At 57.0% G+C, this 20,854-nt stretch overlaps 1 protein-coding gene across 1 annotated transcript; it reads left to right on the forward strand.

The window, feature by feature from the left end:
* Window positions 1-17,242: 17,242 nt before the first annotated feature.
* On the forward strand, window positions 17,243-19,521 carry LY6L (lymphocyte antigen 6 family member L). The gene is made up of 3 exons (XM_039254062.1): window positions 17,243-17,315; window positions 17,398-17,514; window positions 19,313-19,521. The coding sequence occupies exons 1-3, from the start codon at window positions 17,243-17,245 to the stop codon at window positions 19,519-19,521; spliced, it is 399 nt and encodes a 132-aa protein (XP_039109993.1).
* Window positions 19,522-20,854: the final 1,333 nt, after the last annotated feature.

Genomic DNA, 20,854 nt, shown 5'->3' on the forward strand with positions numbered 1-20,854 from the left:
CAAAAGAGGGCAGCCGACTCTGGGCCGGTCGGGGGGCCAGTCGGTAGATGGAAACAGACAACCTCGGCTCTTTGAGAACCATGTGGGCTCTGGGCGTCCTGGCCCCGGACCCCACGGCAGGAGCAGGAAGCCAGCTGCGCCCTCAGGACAGACTCGGCGGGGGGCGCGGTCCTGGGGGCGCGGGCGGGGCAGAGCCCTCCCGCCAGTTCCGAGGCTTGCCCGCCCAAAGCCTCTGGCTGTCTCTGAGCCAAGGACGTTGGCTCTGATCGTGTTTTTCCAGTTTCTTCCATGTGCCTGGGGAGGAGGTGGCCCGGAAGCCCCCGCTCCACGCTCGGCTCCCGTGGATTCCGTGTTTATGTGTTCTCGGCGCTTCTGAGTGCTCGGCCTTCAGCGGTCAGCGTGGAGCAAGTCTGTTCCCTCGGCTGTCGGTGGTTTCTGATCTTGTTTACGGGCAATTTTGGCTTCAAAAGGTTTTATGTTTGTTTTAGTGCCGTCAGCTTCAACCATGTGTTCTGCGTGTGGGTTTTGACTCATGAAAACGTCTTCCTTCCCCCCAGGCCTGCGCCCCCAGCCGTTGCACATTTTTTTTTAATGTTTTATTTATTTCTAGGAGAGAGAGAGAGACAGCATGAGCAGGGGAGGGTCAGAGAGAGAGGGAGTCACAGACTGAAACAGGCTCCAGGCTCTGAGCTGGCAGTCAGCACAGAGCCCGATGCGGGGCTCGAACCCATGAACCGCGAGATCGTGACCCAAGCGAAAGTCGGACGCTCAACCGACTAAGCCACCCAGGCGCCCCCAGCCGTTGCACATTTACATCCAGGGCCCACAGAACTTACTCCTGCGACGCGTTTCCCACATGTGAGAAATGAGGGAGATGGTTCCCTTTCAGAAATACTAAATAAAAGCTGTGTCCTGCCAGTTAACAGTAGGTTTGTAACCTGCTGCAAATACGTGAAACCTTCCCCCATGCCCCCCCTCCCCGCCGGCCCCCTCCAACCCCCTCCCACAATAGAGTCCCAAACCTTTAGAAACTTCGCTTCCTGGTTCTTCTTCCTCCCCTTTCCGTTTAGGGGGCTTAGTTTCGCGGACTTTGCCATGAGCATTTGCCATAGAATAACAGGAGGGACTGAAAGTCTCCCGTCATCTCAGGGAACGCATATTTGTTCCAATCAGACTTGTTTTTAAATTTATTTTTATTTCTTTCTAGGAGAGAGAGAGAGCGCGTGAGCAGGGGAGGGTCAGAGAGAGGAGACACAGACTCTGAAACAGGCTCCAGGCTCTGAGCTGGCAGTCAGCACAGAGCCCGACGCGGGGCTCGAACCCACGAACTGTGAGATCATGACCTGAGCCGAAGTCGGACGCTTAACCGACTAAGCCACCCAGGCGTCCCAGAAATCAGACTACTTTTTGCCTTCCATGGGCACGGCGACATCAGGGGAAGGCTGTAACTTCTGTAGAGCTCAGCCAATGAGGAACCAGGGGAGGGACTCACGTGCTAGGAGCTACATAGTCTGCTGCAACCGCCGAGTGTGCCTGTCCGTCAGACGCTGCTCTAGCCAAGAACGTTGATTCAAGCCTGCCTCACTCTGCTCCCGGTCTCTGCATCCCTCCTTCGATTGGGTAACCGGGCATATGTCTCACACCAAACTCCTGCCTGGTTGGAGTTTACAAATTCCAAACTTCCCCCAGTCATTAGAGATGAAATCTGGCGGGCAGAATTCTCAGACAGCCTCTGTGCTCACACCTGTGACTCCGTGCAAACCCTGCTCTGTGAGGGTGAGACCGGGGACTTGCTTCCTACAGAATACAGAAAAAGCGAAGGAACTGGACAGATGCGTGAAAGGCCCAGATCGGTCAACTCTATGATAATCCCAAAGGAGACATCCTCGGTGGGCCTCATGTAATCAGGTGAGCCATTCCCAGCCCTCCCCACCGCACTGGCCTTGCAGAAACCCACCCCACTCACCGTGGGATCTACAATCACCAGCACGTGAATTCTGCCTGTCCTGGATTTTTAAATTCAGCATTATGTTTGTGAGGTTATTGTGCTGATGAATGTACAGTAAATAATTCTTTTCAAGACCATGTCGTATTCTGTTGTGTGACTATGCCGACATTTGTTTATTTATTCTGTTGTTCACGGACACTCAGGTTGTTTATATAGGTCTGAGTCTCTTGGAAAATACAGCTCCGAATGTCTTGGGCATTTATCTCACTGGACTGACTTCTCTTCGCCACACACCTGGGAGTGGCATTATGGGTCCCAGCGTCTGCGTGTCTCTAACTTTAGTGGGCGTTGCCAAACGTGTCTTCAACATGCGGTCGTTGGATCAGTGAAGCCCCACGTGTCCTGAGTTCCCAATAACACCCGGGTTCTTCGGTGCCTGTGGTGTTAGCCATTTGCGGCTGCATTTCTTCCTTTTCAATGTGTTTTATTTATTCCTATATACCTTTAATAATTTTTACTTATCTTTCTAGATTAATGGCATGGTTGAGCCTATGACATATTTGGTCAGTTTTTACATGCATTCAAAGAAATGTGGATTCTGAGGCTTGGTATCATGTTCTACACAAGTCTGTTAATTTCCCACAATCATTTACAGATCCATGTGTTCTAATTGACTTTTGTCCACTTGTTCTATTCGTTACTTAAAGATGTATGTGAAATATCTGAACATGATTGCGGACTTGCCGCAACTTTTGATCGCGCTGTATTTTCCTTAAACATCCTGAAGCTGGGGGCGCCTGGGTGGCTTAGTCGGTTAAGCGTCCGACTTTCGCTTAGGTCATGATTTCGCGGTTCGTGGGTTCGAGCCCCGCGTCGGGCTCTGTGCTGACTGCCAGCCCAGAGCCTGGAGCCTGTTTCAGAGTCTGTGACTCCCTCGCTCTCTGACCCTCCCCTGCTCGTGCTGTCCCTCTCTCTCTCTCCTAGAAATAAATAAAACATTAAAAAAAAATTAAAAAAAAAAAAAACGTCCTGAAGCTGGTAGCAGCCGTGTGCACACGTGGGACCGACGTACCTCTGGGTGGTGCTGACCCTTTGTCACTATGAAGTCTCTCTTTTCCATCAGTCACAGCGCTCGGCTTCCAGCGTGCTTTCTGTGGCATCGGTGCTACATCTCCAGGGTGATGCTCAGCATGGAGCCTCCGTGCCCATTCTTTGTCTTTCTGCTGTTCTGTGTACTTATTTTTTAGTTTTTTTAATGTTTGTTTATTTTTGAGAGAAACAGAGTGTGAGCAGGGGAGGGGCAGAGAGAGAGGGAGACACAGACTCTGAAACAGGCTCCAGGCTCTGAGCTGTCAGCACAGAGCCTGACGCGGGGCTCGAACCCACGAACTGTGAGATCATGACCTGAGCCGAAGTCAGCCGCTTAGCCGACTGAGTCACCCAGGCGCCTCCCCCTACCATGTCCAAATTTTTAAAATGAGAGTTGCTGGCACACCTGGCTGGTCCAGCCTGGTTCAGCCTGTGGAGCGTGCGACTCTTGACCTCAGGGTTGTGAGTTCAAGCCCCACATTTAGGTGTAGAGATTACTTAAAAATAAATAATAAAATAATAAAATGAAGTAAAATAAAATGAGAGTTGTAACCAGTTTATTCTTTTCTATCTGGTCTGTCTGAAGGTTTTTGCCTTTCCATGGGGACAGTCAGCCAGCTCACACCAGAGTGAGAACTAGCGCGGTCGGCTGGAAGGCCAGCCACTCACACTTTTCTTTCTCCCAAGTATTTCTTTGTGGTTTCCTGCATTCTTCCGGGCTTACGAAATATTTTCCATATTTCATTTTCAGTTCTTATATGACCCTTCTGAGGTTATCTTGGAGGTGACAGTGCTCACCCTTCCTCTGCTCTGGTGGCCCCACCCGAAAAGCTCAGGGGCGCGCACTGGGCGACTTGGTCTACGCCATCCCGCACGCGTATTATTCGCTCGGCATCGTGTCGCCATCGTGGCTGTTTCACCCCAGAAACCCTCTTTTCTATTTATTCAAAGAGCCATCAGTTCTGCTTCTCTGACCTTTCTGAAGCTTCCTCTTCCCACGTGTGGATATTTTATGTATCTTGAAAAACGTCTTTCCTTTTTGTAGTCTGAGTCCGCTGGCAGTGAATGTGTCACCTTGTGCATAAAACCCTTGTTTTCTGTATCTCAATGTCATCTTTGCTTGTACAGAGGTCAGGGCACCAGGGGCGCCTGGGCGGCTCGGTTGGTTAAGCGCCAGACTCCGGCTCAGATGATGATCTCGCGGCTTGTGAGTTCGAGCCCCGCAACAGACTCTGTGGTGACAGTTCAGAGTCTGGAGCCGCTTCTGATTCTGTGTCTCCTCACTCTCTGCCCCTCTCCCGCGCATGTGCCCTCTCTCTCCCTCTCTCTCTTTGTCCTTAGAAAATAAACATTAAAAAATTCTTTGAAAAAAGAAGTCAGGATCACCAGATTTTGTCATTCATCACTTTAAAGACGCAATTCACTTTTCTACCGGCCTTCGTGCTGTGCGTAAGGAGTCGGCCTCAGATCTTAAGAGTCGATGGCGCTTCTCTCCCCTCCATCCCAGCAGCGGCGCCGGCAGCTGGGGGCGCGGGTGCCAGGGCGGCCATTTCCTCTCCATTTATTCTGCTTGGGGTTTTCCAGGATTCGTGAATCTGCGCTTTATCTTTCATCAGTTGGGAAAAATGTTGTCTTGTCTGTATCTGTTTACCCGCTCTCTGCCACCCCGCCCCCCCCATTCCCCCTACTCCGGTCTCCTGGATGTAGACCATTCTGCTGTCCCTCCTGGGCCCGCATGCTCCGACCTGTTCTCTCTACGGCCTTGTGCTCTGCAAGCGTCACTCGGGCCGTCAGTGGTGTCCTGCCCCCACCTACGTTCCCACTGTCTTCTGCTGTTGAATTCACCCAAGCGAATTCTTACCTTCAGATGCTTTCCAATCCCAGAATACAGTGGTTAGTTTTATGTGTCACCTATGCTGGGCCACAGTACCCTGAGATGTGGCCCAACACTATTCTGGATGTTCCTGGGAGGGTATCCATAGAGAAGATTAACCTTTCCGTTGATGAAATTCCAATAAAGAAGATTGCTCTCTGTAATGTGGGTGGGCCTCTCCCAATCAGTTGAAGATCTGAATAGCATAAAAGACTAACGTCCCCCAATTGAGAAGCAATTCTGCAGCCAACAGCCTTCAGACTCAACTTGCAACATGGCTCTTCCTGGTCCCCAGTCTGCCAGGCCCCCTGAAGACTCCGGATGTGCCAGCCTCCATAACCACGCGAGCGGTTCCTGCAAATAAGTCTTGTTCTATATATGTAAACATCCTATCGGTTCCGTTTCTTTGGAGAATCGTTCTTTTTAAGAAGTTTATTTGTGGGGCGCCTGGGTGGCTTAGTCGGTTAAGCGTCCGACTTTCGCTTAGGTCATGATCCCGCGGTTCGTGGGTTCGAGCCCCGCGTCGGGCTCTGTGCTGACTGCCAGCTCAGAGCCTGGAGCCTGTTTCAGTCTGTGACTCCCTCTCTCTCTGACCCTCCCCTGCTCACACTGTCTCTCTCTCTCTCTCTCTCCTAGAAAAAAAAATTATTTGTGTATTTTGCGGAGGGGAGGGCGAGAGAGAGAGAGAGAGAGAGAGAGAGAATCCCAAGCAGAATCCACACTGTCAGCACAGAGCCCCACGCGGGGCGTGACCTCACACACCGTGAGATCTTGACATGAGCTGCCATCAAGAGTCAGACACCGAACTCCCAGATACACCGGGGGCCCCTGCCTGGAGAATCCTACTACACAGAATATCCACTTGACTTGTTTCCTAGAGTCCTGTTCTCCGTCACAATTTCCAGTCTTTAAATCTCTTCTGCTCCACCTTTCCTCTATTTTGTTGAACACAGCTGTCATTGTTAAAGTCCTTTTCTGCTAAGTCCATTATGTGGACCACCTGTCGGCCGTGTGGATGGCTTTTCCCCCTATAACGTCCCCCGCCTCTGGGAGATCGAAGGACTTTGTATCGTGCGCTGGGCACGGACAGAGATGCTAGAGGCCGCGCGCTGCTCACACCTATGGGGTGGGCCCCGCACCCCCTCCTTACGGATCAGTGGGCGTGAGCACTAATCGCATCCCCGCGTCACAAGCTGAGCTGGGTTGGGGCTGGACTGCACTTGGAGAAGGACTCCCAGATCCCCCTGCCTCTTCCTCCGGGGTGGGGGGTGCTTCCCGAGAGCCAGGGGGCTGCTGGGGCGCCGCCTCCTGCGTCCACAGCTCTGCAGACAATGTGTTCGCAGCTCCCCGGTTCCCGGCCAGCTGCACGGTGGTCACTGGTCCCCCGCCTGGGGTCCCCGTCACTGGCTCTGGCCCCTGTCACGGATCTGGTCGGCGTCTTTCCACAGGACATCTGCAGTCTGGCCTCTGCCTGGGCCGGTGGAAGGCATGTGACCGCCGGTCCGCCGCCCCTCACACCCCGCAGGCCGGGGCGGGGGGCTCACTGTGCCCCGGGGTTCAGCGGGGTGGGCTCCCGGCTGCTGTCTTCGCCATCCATTCTCCAGGGGTCCCAGGTCCCCGTCGCACCGTCTACAAACGGGCGACTTGACCTCCCTCCGCTCCAGCGCCCGTCAAAGTCCGTGTTTCCCAGCTGCCTGCGTGGGCGCTTTGACGGGACCCCCAGTCGTGATGGGAAAGCTTCTGGTCTTCTTATAATGTAAGACGATGACTCCAGGAGATTATATTTTTCTGGAATCTTTTATTTATTTTTTTATTTTAGAGAGACGCAGAGAATATGTGCAGGTGGGAGAGAGGGGCAGAGAGAGAGCGAGTGCAACGGGGGGGGGGGGCAGAGAGAGGGGGAGACAGAAAATCCGAAGCGGGTTCCGGCTCTGTGAGGACAGTAGAGAGCCCGACGCGGGGCTCGAACCCACAAACCGTGAGACCATGACCTGAGCAGAAATTGGACACTTGACAGACTGAGGATCTAGGCACCTTGAGTATTTTTTTTTTAATTTTTTAATGTTTTTTATTTATTTCTAGGAGAGAGAAAGACAGCGTGAGCAGGGGAGGGTCAGAGAGAGAGGGAGTCACAGGCTGAAACAGGCTCCAGGCTCTGAGCTGGCAGTCAGCACAGAGCCTGACGCGGGGCTCGAACCCACGAACCGCGAGACCATGACCCAAGCGAAAGTCGGACGCTTAACCGACTAAGCCACCCAGGCGCCCCAACACCTTGAGTATTGTTAATCAGAAAAGATATTTAACTTATCAGAGGTATTTTCAAAGTCTGTAGATTTACTCCTATGATACTTATTTTCATATCTATTAATATGAGGGATTGTATTTTTTTAAATATTTATTTTATTTTTGAGAGAGAGAGAATGAACAGGGGAGGAGCAGAGAGAGAGAAGATCCGAAGTGGGCTCTGTGCTGTCAGCACAGAGCCTGACGCGGGGCTCAAACCCTCGAACCGCAAGATCATGACCTGAGCCGAAGTCAGACGCTCACCCGAAGACACCCAGGTGCCCCCATAGGAGGAACTGTATTAACAAATTCCCTAACATTTTACTAGCATTGAATTCTGGAATATATCCTACGCTGTCATAGTGTATTACTTCCTTAATGTGCTGTTGGACACGGCTTTTTAATATTTATTAGAGATTTTTGCATTGATATACCTAAGAGATATTGGGTCTATGATGTTCTGTCTTTCCACAATTTTTATTAGGTTAGTTACCAAGACTAGCTTCATTCTTGGTATTTATTATTTTGTGTATTTGTACTGTTTGTCTTTTGCTAATTAGGTTAGCTGCGTGTCTAGTTACTTTAATTTTCCAGAGAACCAGAGCTGTGATTGATCAGTGAAGGCTGGTGCGGGTCCACACCCTCCCCTCGGCTGTTACCCCTACAGAGGCCTTCCCTGCTCCTTCTCGCCTGGGTCTCCCTCTCCAGGTTGAGCTGGGGATCTGACCTGTCTTGTCACTTCTTTTCCTTTTCAAAGAAACCAAAGTTCAGGTTTTAAAACCGTTTTCTGTAGCACTGATACTTGAAGGACTCCTGACTACAGGAAATAGGTGCTTCAAACCTACTTTCTTGACTTTTTTCTTTTAATCATTTCTGCTTCGCTGAGTCTTGCTTGCTGTTGAGAAGCCTGATCACAAGCCATTTTCCCTACATACTTCCCGGGGCCCTGGACCCTGAAGGTCATTTCTGTATCCACCGCTCCCCCTCAGCTGGTCCTCGCTTAGTGTCCCACCGCCCTCGGCTGTCCCCCACTGCCCGGGCCCCCCCACTGCCCGGGCCCCGGATCGCAGGGGCGGCGGCCCCCCACCCCCCCTGCCTGCCCCGCTCCGGGTGCCCCCTCCCCGTGCCTGCCCCGCCCCGGGTGCCCCCCCCCCCGCTGCCTGCCCCGCCCCGGGTGTCCCCCCCCCCCCCCCGCTGCCTGCCCCGCCCCGGGTGTCCCCCCACCCGCCCGCTGCCTGCCCCGCCCTGGGTGCCCCCCGCGGCTCGCACGTGTGCCCCGGGCCCCTGCCATAAGCTGCTCTTCCGCTTCCTTCTCACTCGCTTTCATCCGTCCTCACTTCCTGTCTTCCTTCTGTTGTCCGCTTGTGTCTTGAGGTCCCGGGTGTCTGACGCAAGGTGTCTTCCCGGCTCCAGGTGCTTTACCTGAGGTATTACCCGTGTCCCCGCTGCAGAGCTGGTGTTCGTGTTCACCCGCGGGTTCGCCTGTGTGGGGTTGTCTGCTGCCCCCTCCCGGCGGCGCGGCGAAGTGCAGCGCCCGTGACCGCGGTCCGTCTGTCCGTCTGTCTGGCGGTGGTTTGGCGGTGGGAGGGGTCCGCGCCTCGGAGCTCGTGCTTCTCCCCTGCGGCGGCAAGTCCTTTCCCCTTGTTACTTCTTTCTTCCCATTTGCCACCAAAACTGCAGGCGCCTGCGCCCCAGGAGGGGACGCATGTGACTGCCCGTGTGTCCCTGTCCCCCCGGGGCCGGTCCTCCGGCCACCAGGTCTGAGTCCTCCACAGTAGCCACAGAGGCGCCAGATCCTCTCTGCGGGGCTGGCCTCAGCCTCACCCTTTTTTCCCTCTCTCCCCTCCCCCCCTCCCCGCCCCTCCCTCATCAGGCCGGCTGGGCAGGCCCAGGGGTCCCTGAAGGATGGGCGGTGTCGGAGAGACAGTGAGAGAGATTCTTTCCGATCACCAGGCAGGCATCTCTGCTGTCGGTTTTGGTGTCTTTATTTAAAGGTTTAGCAACAACATGAGATCACAAAAAGGAATTTTTACAATGGGAAGCCTTTTGTGAATTACCCCCATCATAGTGAGGTTGAATTTTACAACTAAGGAAATAACAGGATGTTCTTAATGAAAAGTAGGATGACATGTATGTGTTAAGTCGAAAATAGTTAGGCCAGGAGTCATTCCATCTGGCTCTCAAGAGGATGAATGTTTTTCAACTGGTTTGTGGAAACCTACTTGATGCTGGATGTGTGAACACCATGGGGCCCTAAATGTGTCAGCCTTTTGCTTTGGTTATGTGTTGGCTACTCTTCTCCATCCTCATCCCGGCTGCCAGTAGGGGACGGTGTTTGCAGAAAGTAAGCCTTGGGGAAGGGACCGCCACACACCCCCACTTAGAAGAAGGTGTAAATGTTAACTTAGGTTCTGCCCTTATCTGTACCTTAACTCTAAATTAGCCTCTTTGTCTCGGGGCCAGGCTCAGTTGTAATTCTTGTGTTCTTAACCCCCTAAGTCTTGGATCTGCAAGGCCCATAGGAAGAGGCTTTTGACAGTCACCCACAGAGCTCCCATCTAAAATCTCTTTTGCAAAGGCAGGAATATGCTTCTTCTTATGAGGTATCTGTGTTCGGAATATTGGTCTGATATGGAATATTGTGAGGCCTGGTCAATACCCGCAGGCTCATTTCCAACATGAGCCAGTAGTAGCAGAAGGAGATCCCAGTTTTCGTTTCTCGTGGCAGGAGCTGTGCAAGCGCTGCCATTTCCTCGCTGTGACCGTCACCCAGCGAGGCCGGCGCGGCTCCCGGCACCCCAGCCCCTCACCCCTGGCGATCACTGATCTGATTTCTGCTACCCTCCCCTGTGCTTTCTAGAATTTCATATTAATGGAGTCACAGTACTTATGATGGTTTTTCGTCTTCCCTTTTTAACTTAGCATGTTTGAAATTCGTCCGTGTCATTGCATGTATCTGCTGTTTATTCCTTTACATTTGTTTAAAAACAAAATTCAACTGGGTAAATCTTAAAGACTGTGTTGGCTTTATTCACCAATTCATGAGTCGGACAGCCTCCATCTAGCTGATAGAAAGGAGCTCTGAGGCGCTTCATGGAATAAAAGACTTTTATAGGCAGAAGAGAGCAGGGCGAGCAAGTTACATGGCAAAGTGCAGGTTGGTTGTGACAAAGTCACCTTCCTTTAAGGGACACCAGTGGTCTATCGGGCAGATGCCCGCACCAGTGCTGATCAGGTACTTCCAGATGGACTGGTTTAAGGTTCCGTTCCCAGGAGAGCTCGCGCTGTAATTAAGTCTCAGGTGCCTCGGGGCCTCGCCTCAGGGATTCTGTTTGGGGGCTGTCGCATTTAACAAGTTGTTCCGAGGTATTCCGTCACGTGGATATACAGATGTATGAGTAAGACTTCTATGAATACCTGCACCCAGGTCTGTTTGGACTTCTTCATTTCTTTGGGGTAAAAGCCCAGGGAGTGACTGCTGGGTCAGAGGCTAAGAGTATGTCTAATTTTAGAAGAAACTGCCAAACATTTCCCCAAAAGGCTGCACCTTTTGCGCCTGCTCAGGCACCGCGGGAGCGTTCCAGCCCTAAGCACGTCGTCTGTCCTCAGCGTGGCTGTGTCTGCAAGTGTGTAGTGGTTTCTCGTTGTGGTTTTAATTTGCATTTTCCTGATGGCTAATGAGGCTTCACATCCTTTCATGAGCTTTTTGCCATCTGGGTTTCTTCTTTGGTGAAGTGTCTCCTCAGATCTCTTGTCCATTTATCGTAGGGCTGTTTTCTTTTTATTAAATCGTATGCACCGTTTTAATATACATGAATATTTTCTCCTGGCTTTGGATTTCAATTTTATTTCCTTAAAGTATGTTCCTAAGAGCAGAAGTTTTTAATTCCAATGAAGTCTAATGGATGCTTTTCTTCCCTTTAGAGAGCATGCTGTTTGTGTGGTAAGAGACGTTTATGTAGCCAAAGTCACACAAATGATCTCCTGTGCTTGTTTCTGGAAGATTGTGAGTGTTGGCTCTTATGCTGACATATTAGACCCATTCCACAGACGAACAGTGGTTGATTACATCCAGTGCCTGAGGAAGCAGGTGTATGGTTGAGACTTACTCTTCTACGAAAGTCTCTTCCAGCACCACTTACTGAAAAGACAAACCTTTCCCCATTGAATTAGCTTGATGACTTTATAATAATCAATTGACTGTATGGGTGTGGGTTTATTTCTGAACTTGCCGTTCTGTTCCATTGATCCACACATCTATCCTGATGCCCAAAGCAATACTGTCTTAATTACCATAGTCTTACTGTCAGACTTAAAATCAGGTAATGTCGTATCTCCTGACTTGTTCTTCTCTTTCAAAAGTGTTTTTGGGAGCGCCCGGGTGGCTCAGTCCATGCAGCATCCAACTCTTGGCTGCTTTTGGCTCAGGTCATGATCTCATGGTTCATGGGTTTGAGCCCCACCTCCGGCTCTGTGCTGACAGTGCAGGGCCTGCTTGGTATTCTCTCTCTGCCCCTCCCGCAGGCTCTCTCTCTCTTTCAAAATAAACATTTTTTTAATTTAAAAAAATTTTTTAAATTTATTTTTGACAGAGAGAAAGCGTGAGCAGGGGAGGGTCAGAGAGAGAGGATAACACAGAATCTGAAACAGGCTCCAGGCTCTGAGCTGTCAGCACAGAGCCTGACGCGGGGCTCGAACCCACGAACCGTGAGATCATGACCTGAGCCGAAGTCAGACGTTCAACCAACTGTGCCACCCAGGCGCCCCCTCTTTCAAAATAAACATTTAAAAAAAGAAGGGACCAAATTTGATAAAACTTATAAATGTTATCACCTCACCGAACACCTAAGGGCGCCCACAGCCTGAAGCGTCACTGTAACCCCCATTAGAGTGGGCGCCGTGGGGGCGGACGGATGTCGTGGGGGCTGCCAGGGGCCCAGCTGTGCTGTCAGGGTCAGAGAAGCTGATTAAAGCAAGGGCCTAAGTGGAAGGAAGAGCCCCGCCCCTCCTCTCCTGCCCGACCGTGTGAACAGGAGGCTAAAGCCGCGACAAGGTGCCCCCTGCCCCCTTCTGTTCTGCTCTGTGGACAGTGTGCCCGTCCAGGGTCCGTGGGCGGCCTCAGGGCTGAGGCCTCTGTGGTGGTGAGGAGCCAGGGCTCAGAGAGCGGGCGAGGCGAGGGCGAGGGGTGGAAAGGCGCAGGGTGGTGGGGAAGGGGTCTGCGAGTCCCCCCTCGCCCCCTGGTGAGGACGCCAGAGGGCACCTGGGGGCATGAGACTGAATGCGGCAAGGGCAGGGACGGTGGGGCCGCGGTGCCCTCGCCGAGCCCCGTGAGGCCCCGGGGGCCCCTTGCAAGCGCCCGTGTGCAGTCGGGCTCACCCCGGGCGCCGCGGCTCAGCCCCCCGGTACTGTGGGACTGAGCGAGCACCGCAGGCGGCGGCCCGGACAGGACCCGAGGGGTCACGGTCACGGGGGGCCAAGGCCGCGGGCAAGGTAACGGGGAGGCCCGACCGTTTCCAAGGCCGGGGGAGACGGCCCGCAGCGCAGCCGGTCTCTGCCCTCCTTGCCCCTGAACGTGGCGGAGTCTCCCCCACCGGGTGACGGCGGGGGCGGCCCAGCTCGGGGCGGCACCGCGACGGTCAGGGCCCAGTCCGCGTGGCCCTCACGGTCCCCCGGATACAGGGGGTTTGCGATGTCAGGGCCAGGAGGGTCACAGGGTCCCCGGGGCCCACAGCCGCGCCCTGCCGTCTCCCCTCGCGGTGCCGCCGGCGCACAGGCCCCGCCCGGGACGGAGCTTGTTCTCCGCGCGGCCGCACACGAGGGCCGCCGAGGGTCCCCTCCGCCCGGCAGCCGCGGGGTCGCCACACGCTTATCGGAGGACGGAGTTTTATCCAAATCCCGTTTCTCCAGGGACCCGCTGCAGAGGCCATTCTGTGTGCAGCCCTGCGCGCCCCCGAGGGGACCCGAACTGCGGCGACCGTCAGGGCCACAGCACAGGCCCCTCCGTCCCTCCTGGGGACCGACGGACATAGGCCTCACTCGGGCTCTCGATCTCGGAAAGCCCAGATCTGGGCAACGGCCCCTGCCCCTCCCCGACCAACAGGGCTCTGGGGGGCAAGTGACCGGCGCTCCCTGCGGGGAAGCAAATGTGTCCGGGAACTGAGACGACTCTCCATCCCGCAAAGGTCGGCGACCGCAGGCTGACGATCTGCCTCTTCCCTGTCCCTCCTGACCCCCCAGCCGGCCCCCTGCCGACCCCTGCCGCCCCTCCAGCCGCCCCCCTGCCGCCCCGCTCCCGCCCCCCCATAGCCGCTCCGCTCCCGCCCCCCCAGATGCCCTCCCCACCCCCAGCCGCCCTGCTCCCGCCCCCCAGCCCCCCTCCCCCCCCCCAGCCGCCCCGTTCCCGCCCCCCCCCAGCCGCCCCGCTGCCCAGAAACCCCTGCCCGATGACATCAGGAAAGAGCAGGTGGGCAGCCGCACCCACTGTGCCCGCGGACGTCCCTTGCCGGAGACCGAAACTGCGCGGTCACCCCTGATAGCAAGGCCCAGGGAGGAGACTGCAAGGCAGTCAGAAGAAGCCCCTGAAGAATTCTTCTTCTCTACTTTGTCTGTACCTTTTACTCTCACTTCTGCTGTGAGTCTATTCTAGGGTTAATATGAAACCAGAATCGCCCAAATTTCCCCCCTTCCTCCAAAATGGAATGTACCTAAGTATCATGTCCGCCCCCTCAATCAGATGTTGTCTAATGAATATGGTAGCAATTAGCAAAACTGGAGACAGTCCGCTATGCATGGGGTCTATAAGAGACCTAGACTTCATTTTCCTTGTACGGGTCTAACTGCCAGTAAGAACACATATGATGCCATAAGCAGAGACAAAAACAAGACTTACTAGTTTTGGAGGGCTTTCTCGAAATAGTGTTAGAGAAAATTTGCCTGCTGACCTCAAGCCTGTAAGGCAATTTATGGATTGTTCTGTCCAAAGAAAGAGATTGGAAGTGCAGAGACCGAATTCTAGTTGATCCACGTAAAACATTTCCATACGTCGGGGAACCTGGGTGGCTTAGTTGGTTAAGCGTCAGACTTTCGCTTAGGTCATGATCTCGCGGTTCGTGGGTTCGAGCCCCGCGTCGGGCTCTGTGCTGACTGCCAGCTCAGAGCCTGGAGCCTGTTTCAGTCTGTGACTCCCTCTCTCTCTGACCCTCCCCTGCTCACGCTGTCTCTCTCTCCTGGAAATAAATTAAAAAAAAAACATTAAAAAAAAATTTAAAAAAAACATTTCCATACGTCATCTATGATAAATGTTGACATTGTTCTTTCTTAGTAAGGGGTCGTGAGAGTCTGTTACCTACAACCACGGGTACAAGTATATCCTGTGTTTGCACGCCCACTGAACTTAAACAATTAAAGGGCACCGTGATCTCATGTATTCTGGCAATATGCTTCACTTATCCTTAGATACCCGGCCACACGTAGTAAAGAATATGTAAAACTTTGTTATGACTACCTGGTTAAATTTTATTGGTTGAAGTGGAAATTACGTACCATGAAATCACTGTTGACAAGAAAACTTAGAAATGTTAAGTCCCATGACTGTACTCAAAAAATGTAAATTGTTTAAGCATGATTGTTTGAATTTGCTATATAAAAACCCTAAGCTGAAAAATAAATTTGAGCAGTCCACCTGAAGAGGCTGCTCCGTGTCTTCTTTCGCCGACACCAACCATCACTCTCCGGGCCAACCCTGGCTTCAGAGGCTGGACCCCTGCAGTCCCTCACCCGCCATCACGAAGCTCCTGGTCCCGGGCGCTGATGGCTGTGTGGCCTGGACGGCCCGCAGTCAGCCCGGCTCCAGGGGTACTGGCCTCACTCCTCCCGAGCGCCCCCCCCCCCACGCCCTGGCCCAGGCTCCTTTCTCCAGATCTGGGTTTGTGGATTTCACAGTCCCAAATTCACACTCAACCCCATCACAGTGTGGACGGGCAAGTGAATAAACACGAGTGGTTTTCCCCAGGCTTCCGTCCTCCAGGCCCAGCCCCAAGCCCGGCCCATGCCAGCGGGGACCAAACAGCCGGAAGGCACAGGAGCGTCACCGGATAAAGGACCTAAGGCTGCCAGACCGACCCCTGCGCCTGGCCAGGTGGGGTCCCTGGGATGTGCCCCAAACCAGGCAGGGTGGGGGTCGGTCCTGGTCGGGCCACTGCATGGACTGGGGGGGAAATGACCCCAGCTGGCTGCACACCCCCTCCCCCACCTGCAGCCATTACTCCACGGTGGGGAGGGGGCGTGGTCTGAGGAGGGAGCCCAGTTCTGGGAAGGGGCGCCCGTCCCCCCACCTTCCACCCAGCGGCCACCCCTCTCTCTTTCTGCCCAGTCACCTCCTGCCAGAACCTCCTCAGGGAGCTGGGTTCACCCCATCCCGGTGGATCCTCACCCCATCCCGGTGGATCCTCACCCCCTCCCGTCGGATCCTCACCCCATCCCGGTGGATCCCCACCCCATCCCGGTGTGGCCACCTGGCGTCCGGCGGAGAGCCCTGGGCGTGAGAAGGGCCCCTGGGCGTGAGGCGCTGCCCCTTTGGGCGGCAGCCACAGGTGGCTCCGGGCTCAGAGGAGAGGGTAGCATTCCTGAAGCCCCAGGCTGTCTGGTGACAAAGATTCTCTGCTTGACCAACTTTTAGTCAGGTTCTGGAACCTTCTCCTGGGTCCACGTGTGCCCTCCTGGGACCTCCGTTTCAGCAAGAAGCCCCCATCCTCCACAGCCCATCCCTCCCTACACCTGAGGCCCTCCACATCTGCTCAGTTTCCTCCCCCACCCCCCCCCCCACCCCCACCACCCCCACAAAGGTCTGACCCCCTGGCCTGCCCTCAGCAAACACCCCGGCAGGAGGGCTCGGCCTGACCGCCTCGCCCGGAGGTGTCTGGTCCGTCCGCTGACCCGCAGCCGCTCTGCCGGGAGTCCCCGCCCCTGCTGCTCTCCGATGGAGCCGGTCCCCTCCCACGGGGACCCCCCCCAGCCCTGGTCCTGTGTCCGCGCAGACAGCCCCTTCGAATAAGTCTCACTGGCTTTGACAAGTGCCAGGGAGTGTTGATTCTTTGTCACTGGCTCCGGCGAGCCCAGGGCCCCCTGAGAACGCGGCTCAGGTCCCAGGCTCTTGCTGAGAAGGGTCACAGGATGGGACACGTGAACATCAGGGAGCACGAGCTGGGGGCTCTGCTGTGACGGGAAGGGCCGCCCACCACACCGCGTCCAGAGCTTTCCCAGCAGGGGGAGATTTTGATGGGACTCAGCCTGGCCTGAGCTGAGGACATCGCTTGCACAGGCTCCAGACCCCCTGCGGGGCCCCAGGGCTTTCCAGGGTCCTGGGGACATAGCAGCCCTGCAAGCCCTCAGGGCCTCAGGCTCCAGGTGCCCGGTGAACTCACGCAGCCTCCCTTCTCTGCCTCCAGGGCTGCCCCTCCGAGCACAGCACTCGACAGTCTGAAAAGAGTAAGGACGTGGAGCCTGTGACCCGCCCACCTCTCCCTTCTCCCCTCCCTCTCCTCCTCCCTGGGTTCCGGGCTCGGCTCTCAGGCCTTCTCCCGTGGGAGGGCCTCACTTCCTCAGCCCTCCTCACCTGGCCCCACCCCCAGCCCCCCACCTCCCTCCTCCACCTGCGGGGCCTGAGGGAGGGGCCCTGGAGGCGGGAGCGATGTGCCCCGGCCCTGCCCCTGCTCCCCACGGGTTGTTCCAGCGAGAAGGAAGGCCAGCAGCCAGGGGACGCACCTGCAGGGGAGAGTCGGCGCCCTCCTTCTGCCCAGCAGCTGAGGTGGCGGGCGGCTGAGGCTGCCGTCCTCGGGGACCCTGGGAACCCCTCCCCAGGGCAGGAGCTACGGAAGAGGGTCCCCGCGGGCCAGCGATCTGCAGCAGGAAGGGGTGAGGGGGTGCTGAAAGGAGTGACCCGGGAGGAGGGGACCTCAGGGTCTGAGCGTAGGGGGAGGGGAAGGAGGGGATTGGGGCGCTCGGCTGACCCCTCCCTTGCCCCCCCCCCCCCAGGCTCAGCCTCTGTGGCCATGGAGTCACTGCTTCCAGTCCTGTGGGCTTTGCTGGTGTGTGCGGGGCTTGCTGGCGGCAAGAAAGAGCCAGGTAGGGGCAGAGGGGAGGGCGCGGGGCTCCCAGAGGTGGACAGTCCTCTCCACCACGCCCCCCCTCCCCGGCTGCCCCGCAGGCCTGAACCTGAGCTGCTACCAGTGCTTCAAAGTCGCCAGGCTGGAGCTGTGCCCGCCCGCCCAGTGCAACCCCACCGACCGGGTGTGCGTGTCCAACACAGTGGTCCTGGCGGGGAGTAAGTCCCGGCAACCGGGAGGGGGGGGCGTCCCAGGGGGGGGCGTCCCGCACCTGCCGGCCTCACCGCCCCATGTGGCTCCGTCACCGCCTCCAGGGCGAGTGTGCTTGATCCTAAACTTTTCTCCACTTTCTCAAGTACCAGGTTGTTTTTTTTTAAATATTTTTATTTATTTCTAGGGGAGAGAGAGAGAGAGAGACAGCGTGAGCAGGGGAGGGTCAGAGAGAGAGGGAGTGACAGACTCTGAAACAGGCTCCAGGCTCTGAGCTGGCAGTCAGCACAGAGCCCGACGCGGGGCTCGAACCCACGAACCGCGAGATCGTTACCTAAGCAAAAGTCGGACGCTTAACCGACTAAGCCACCCAGGTGCCCCTCAAGTACCAGGTTTTAAATCCCGCCCCCCCCCAACTGTCCTCAGGGCAGAGGCTCCGGTGTAACTGAATGTACGGAGGGCTGGCTGTGCAGAGGAGGGCCAGCCAGGAGAGGCGCTGGCCCGGCTGCCCACCACCCTGCCCCCACCCTCAGCAGCTGCTGTGGGCCTTAAGTGATAGGACTTTCCAGAACAAGCCTTAGAGGAAATTATTAAGTGGAACGTGAACACAAGAAACGTCATGGAGCAGATCACCAGAAACGCTCTTTTGTCAAGTTACAAAAATATCCAGAGAGAGAGGGGGGGGGTGGGGAGGGACCCATCTGCTCTCCTGACCGATTGCGATTGGGGTTGCCAATTCTGCCTAGACGGTTCCGGGCCCCTGGGGACCTGCCAGCGCCGCCCCCCCATCTGGACCATCGTTCATTGAATCAGCTCCCCCTAATGAACCTCAGGAGGGACCTCCTGTCCTGATTTTCCAGCAAGAAAATCCGTGTCACACAATCAGGCTTCCCAGGGTAAATCTGTAAAGTGGACGTGCCTCTGAGAATCGCAGATGGCCCCTTTCCACCTGCGCCTCTCAGGAGGGACCCCCCCTCCACCCCCCCACCCCCCCTCCCCCGTGCTCTGCACCCTTCCGGGCCTGGCTTCTCCTGACAACGGAGAAGGTGCTCACTGTGATGGCGGCACTTGGCCCTGGGCTCCACCCAGGGATTCTGTGAGGGGGTTTCGGGGGCGGGGGGGCTCATGTAACGGTGGCCGTCCCTGCTGGAGGGGCCATCGGCCTGGGCTGCCCCGAGCACTGGGGAGGGCCACTTGGAATTCCAGGAGAGGAGGAGGCTGGCCTCTTGCGCCTTCAGGGACCCGCACCAAGCGCCACCCAGCAGCCTCTGCGCAGCCCAGGCCACCACGACAGAACGCCACACAGGCGGATAGAATTCAACACGACATCAGCACGAGCGGCTCGTCCCACAGGAAAGGCGGGCGGCCTTCTCTTCCACAGTTTGCACTGCTCTGAGCGTTTTCCTTCCTTCCCATGTTCCCTTCGGAGGCTGTGCCACATCCTCACACGAGCAGCGGGAGATGGGGCCACGCCGGGCCTGAGCGTGGGTCCCTCTGTCTCCCTGCCCCGCCCCACGTCCCCAGGACTGCAGGCTCCCGGGCTGGCCACGGCAGTCCAGGCCAGGGGGGCTACAGGGGAAAGCCCCCACTGGGGCCAGCAGCCCTGAACCCCAATTTTGTGGTGACCACAAAGGTGACCGTGGGGACCACTGCCCTGCTGGCCTGGGGGGTCTGGTAGCCCCTGCGGGGCCACGATTCTCTGCTTCTCAGGTTGAGTCCGGGCTTCCGGGCTCATGTGGAAAGCGTCCCCCCCCCCCCCGCCTGCCTCCTGCAGGCTGGCGGCCACCTGCTGTCTCCCTCCTTCAGGATCAAAGGTGGTGGTCACACTCAGCAAGCGCTGTGCCCCCAGATGTCCCAACACCAACACGAGGTATGAGTGGACATCGTGGCCCGTGGCCTCTGGCAGGATCGTCAGGCAGTGCTGCTCGGGCTCTCTCTGCAACGGGGGGGCCGCCCCCCGCTCGGCCCTGCTGGGGGCGCTCCTGCTCCTCCGCCTCCTCTGGGCCCTGCTCTGAGCACCTTCCTCGTGGCCCCAAAGACCCACTGCTCCCTCCCACCCCCGCCTCTGCCCACCCCTCCCATCCCTGGCGGGAGCCCTGTGCCCAGACCGCCGCCCTTAGAGGGGACACTGGGCGTTTCCCAGCTCGACCCCGTGTATAAGGTTTCAAGCCCTGAACTTACCGTCCAGGGCCCCGCGGGGCAAGAAGGGCCCGGGCAAGGCCAGAGGGCAGCTGCGGCCCTGATTCGGGCTCTGACATGGCCAGACCCCCCCCCCTCAGCCCTGCCCCCGCCGTCCGTGGGGTCCCAGGCAGGGTCCTGCCGGGGTGCCCAGCTGGGCATTGAAGCCACGACCACCGCCCCTTCTGGAGACAGTGAGCTCACTGCCTGACCGCTCGGTGCCCTCGAGCCTCCCGCCGCTGCCCCCTGCCGTGCCCAGACCGTCCCTCCAGCCTCCTCTGTGGCTGCGCGCCGCCTGCGCCAAGCCATCCAGCTGGGCCCGCCGAGCATGGGGCCGGGTAAGCAGGAGTCATGGGGGCCGGGGGGCCGGGGGGGCCGCTGCCTGGACGTGGGGTAGAGACCGCAGGGTCGGGGTCCGGGGCGTGTGGGCGGTGCTCATGTAAGGTACGCGGATGCGGAGACGCCGGGAGGGGACGGCTGGGCAGTGGGGCGACGAAACCCGTGTGGGGTGGGCGGCTGGGCTGGCGAGGGTGAGGCCGAGGGAAGGGACGCCCGAGCCGGCCTGCGGGGGGGGGGGGGGGGGCGGGGGGGCGCCAGGTGAGGGCAGAGGCGAGGACGGGGTTGGGACAAGTGGAACTGGTGACAAGCTCAGGGCTGTTCAGGCTGAGCTGCGACACCCAGGGGACACCCGGGGAGGGGCACGTCCTGGGGGATGGGGAGATGGTGGGCGGGGCTGGGAGCGGGCCCCTGAGTAAGACGCCCCGGAGGAGGGTCTGTTGGGGGAGAAGCACCTCCTCTGTGGTGGGTCCACCCAGTGCCCCCCACTCCCCACTCCGCACACCCCACCCCCCAGCGCACCTCCACCCAGCCACCCCTGGTCGTTTCCCCTGCCCTGGGCTCCTCGCCCCTCCCAGCAGGGTCTGCACACCAGCCCGCCTCCAGGTCCTTATACCTGCCCTTCAGGGCGCACCTGCCCCAATCTCCAGCCACTTGTCATTTTCCCCATGGACGCAGGTGGACTTGGCTGGCCCTTGGTGCCCCACGGCCTTTGCAGGCTCAGGACAACCCTAGGCCCTGGCTCATCTCTGTGCCAAGGAGGCCGCTGGAGGTGCAATGAGATCTCAGGTGAGAGAGATCTCAGGTGAGAGAGACCTCAGGTGAGGCCCGGGA

The sequence above is a fragment of the Hyaena hyaena genome, unplaced genomic scaffold (assembly GCF_003009895.1).
Source record: "Hyaena hyaena isolate Hyena2069 unplaced genomic scaffold, ASM300989v1 scaffold_474, whole genome shotgun sequence".
NCBI lineage: Eukaryota > Metazoa > Chordata > Mammalia > Carnivora > Hyaenidae > Hyaena > Hyaena hyaena.

Coding starts and splice junctions, on each gene's coding strand:
- LY6L (XM_039254062.1), top strand. CDS start 17,243: ATGGAGTCACTGCTTCCAGTCCTGTGGGCTTTGCTGGTGTGTGCGGGG. Junction 17,316..17,397: donor TGGCGGCAAGAAAGAGCCAG/GTAGGGGCAGAG, acceptor GCTGCCCCGCAG/GCCTGAACCTGAGCTGCTAC. Junction 17,515..19,312: donor CACAGTGGTCCTGGCGGGGA/GTAAGTCCCGGC, acceptor TCCCTCCTTCAG/GATCAAAGGTGGTGGTCACA.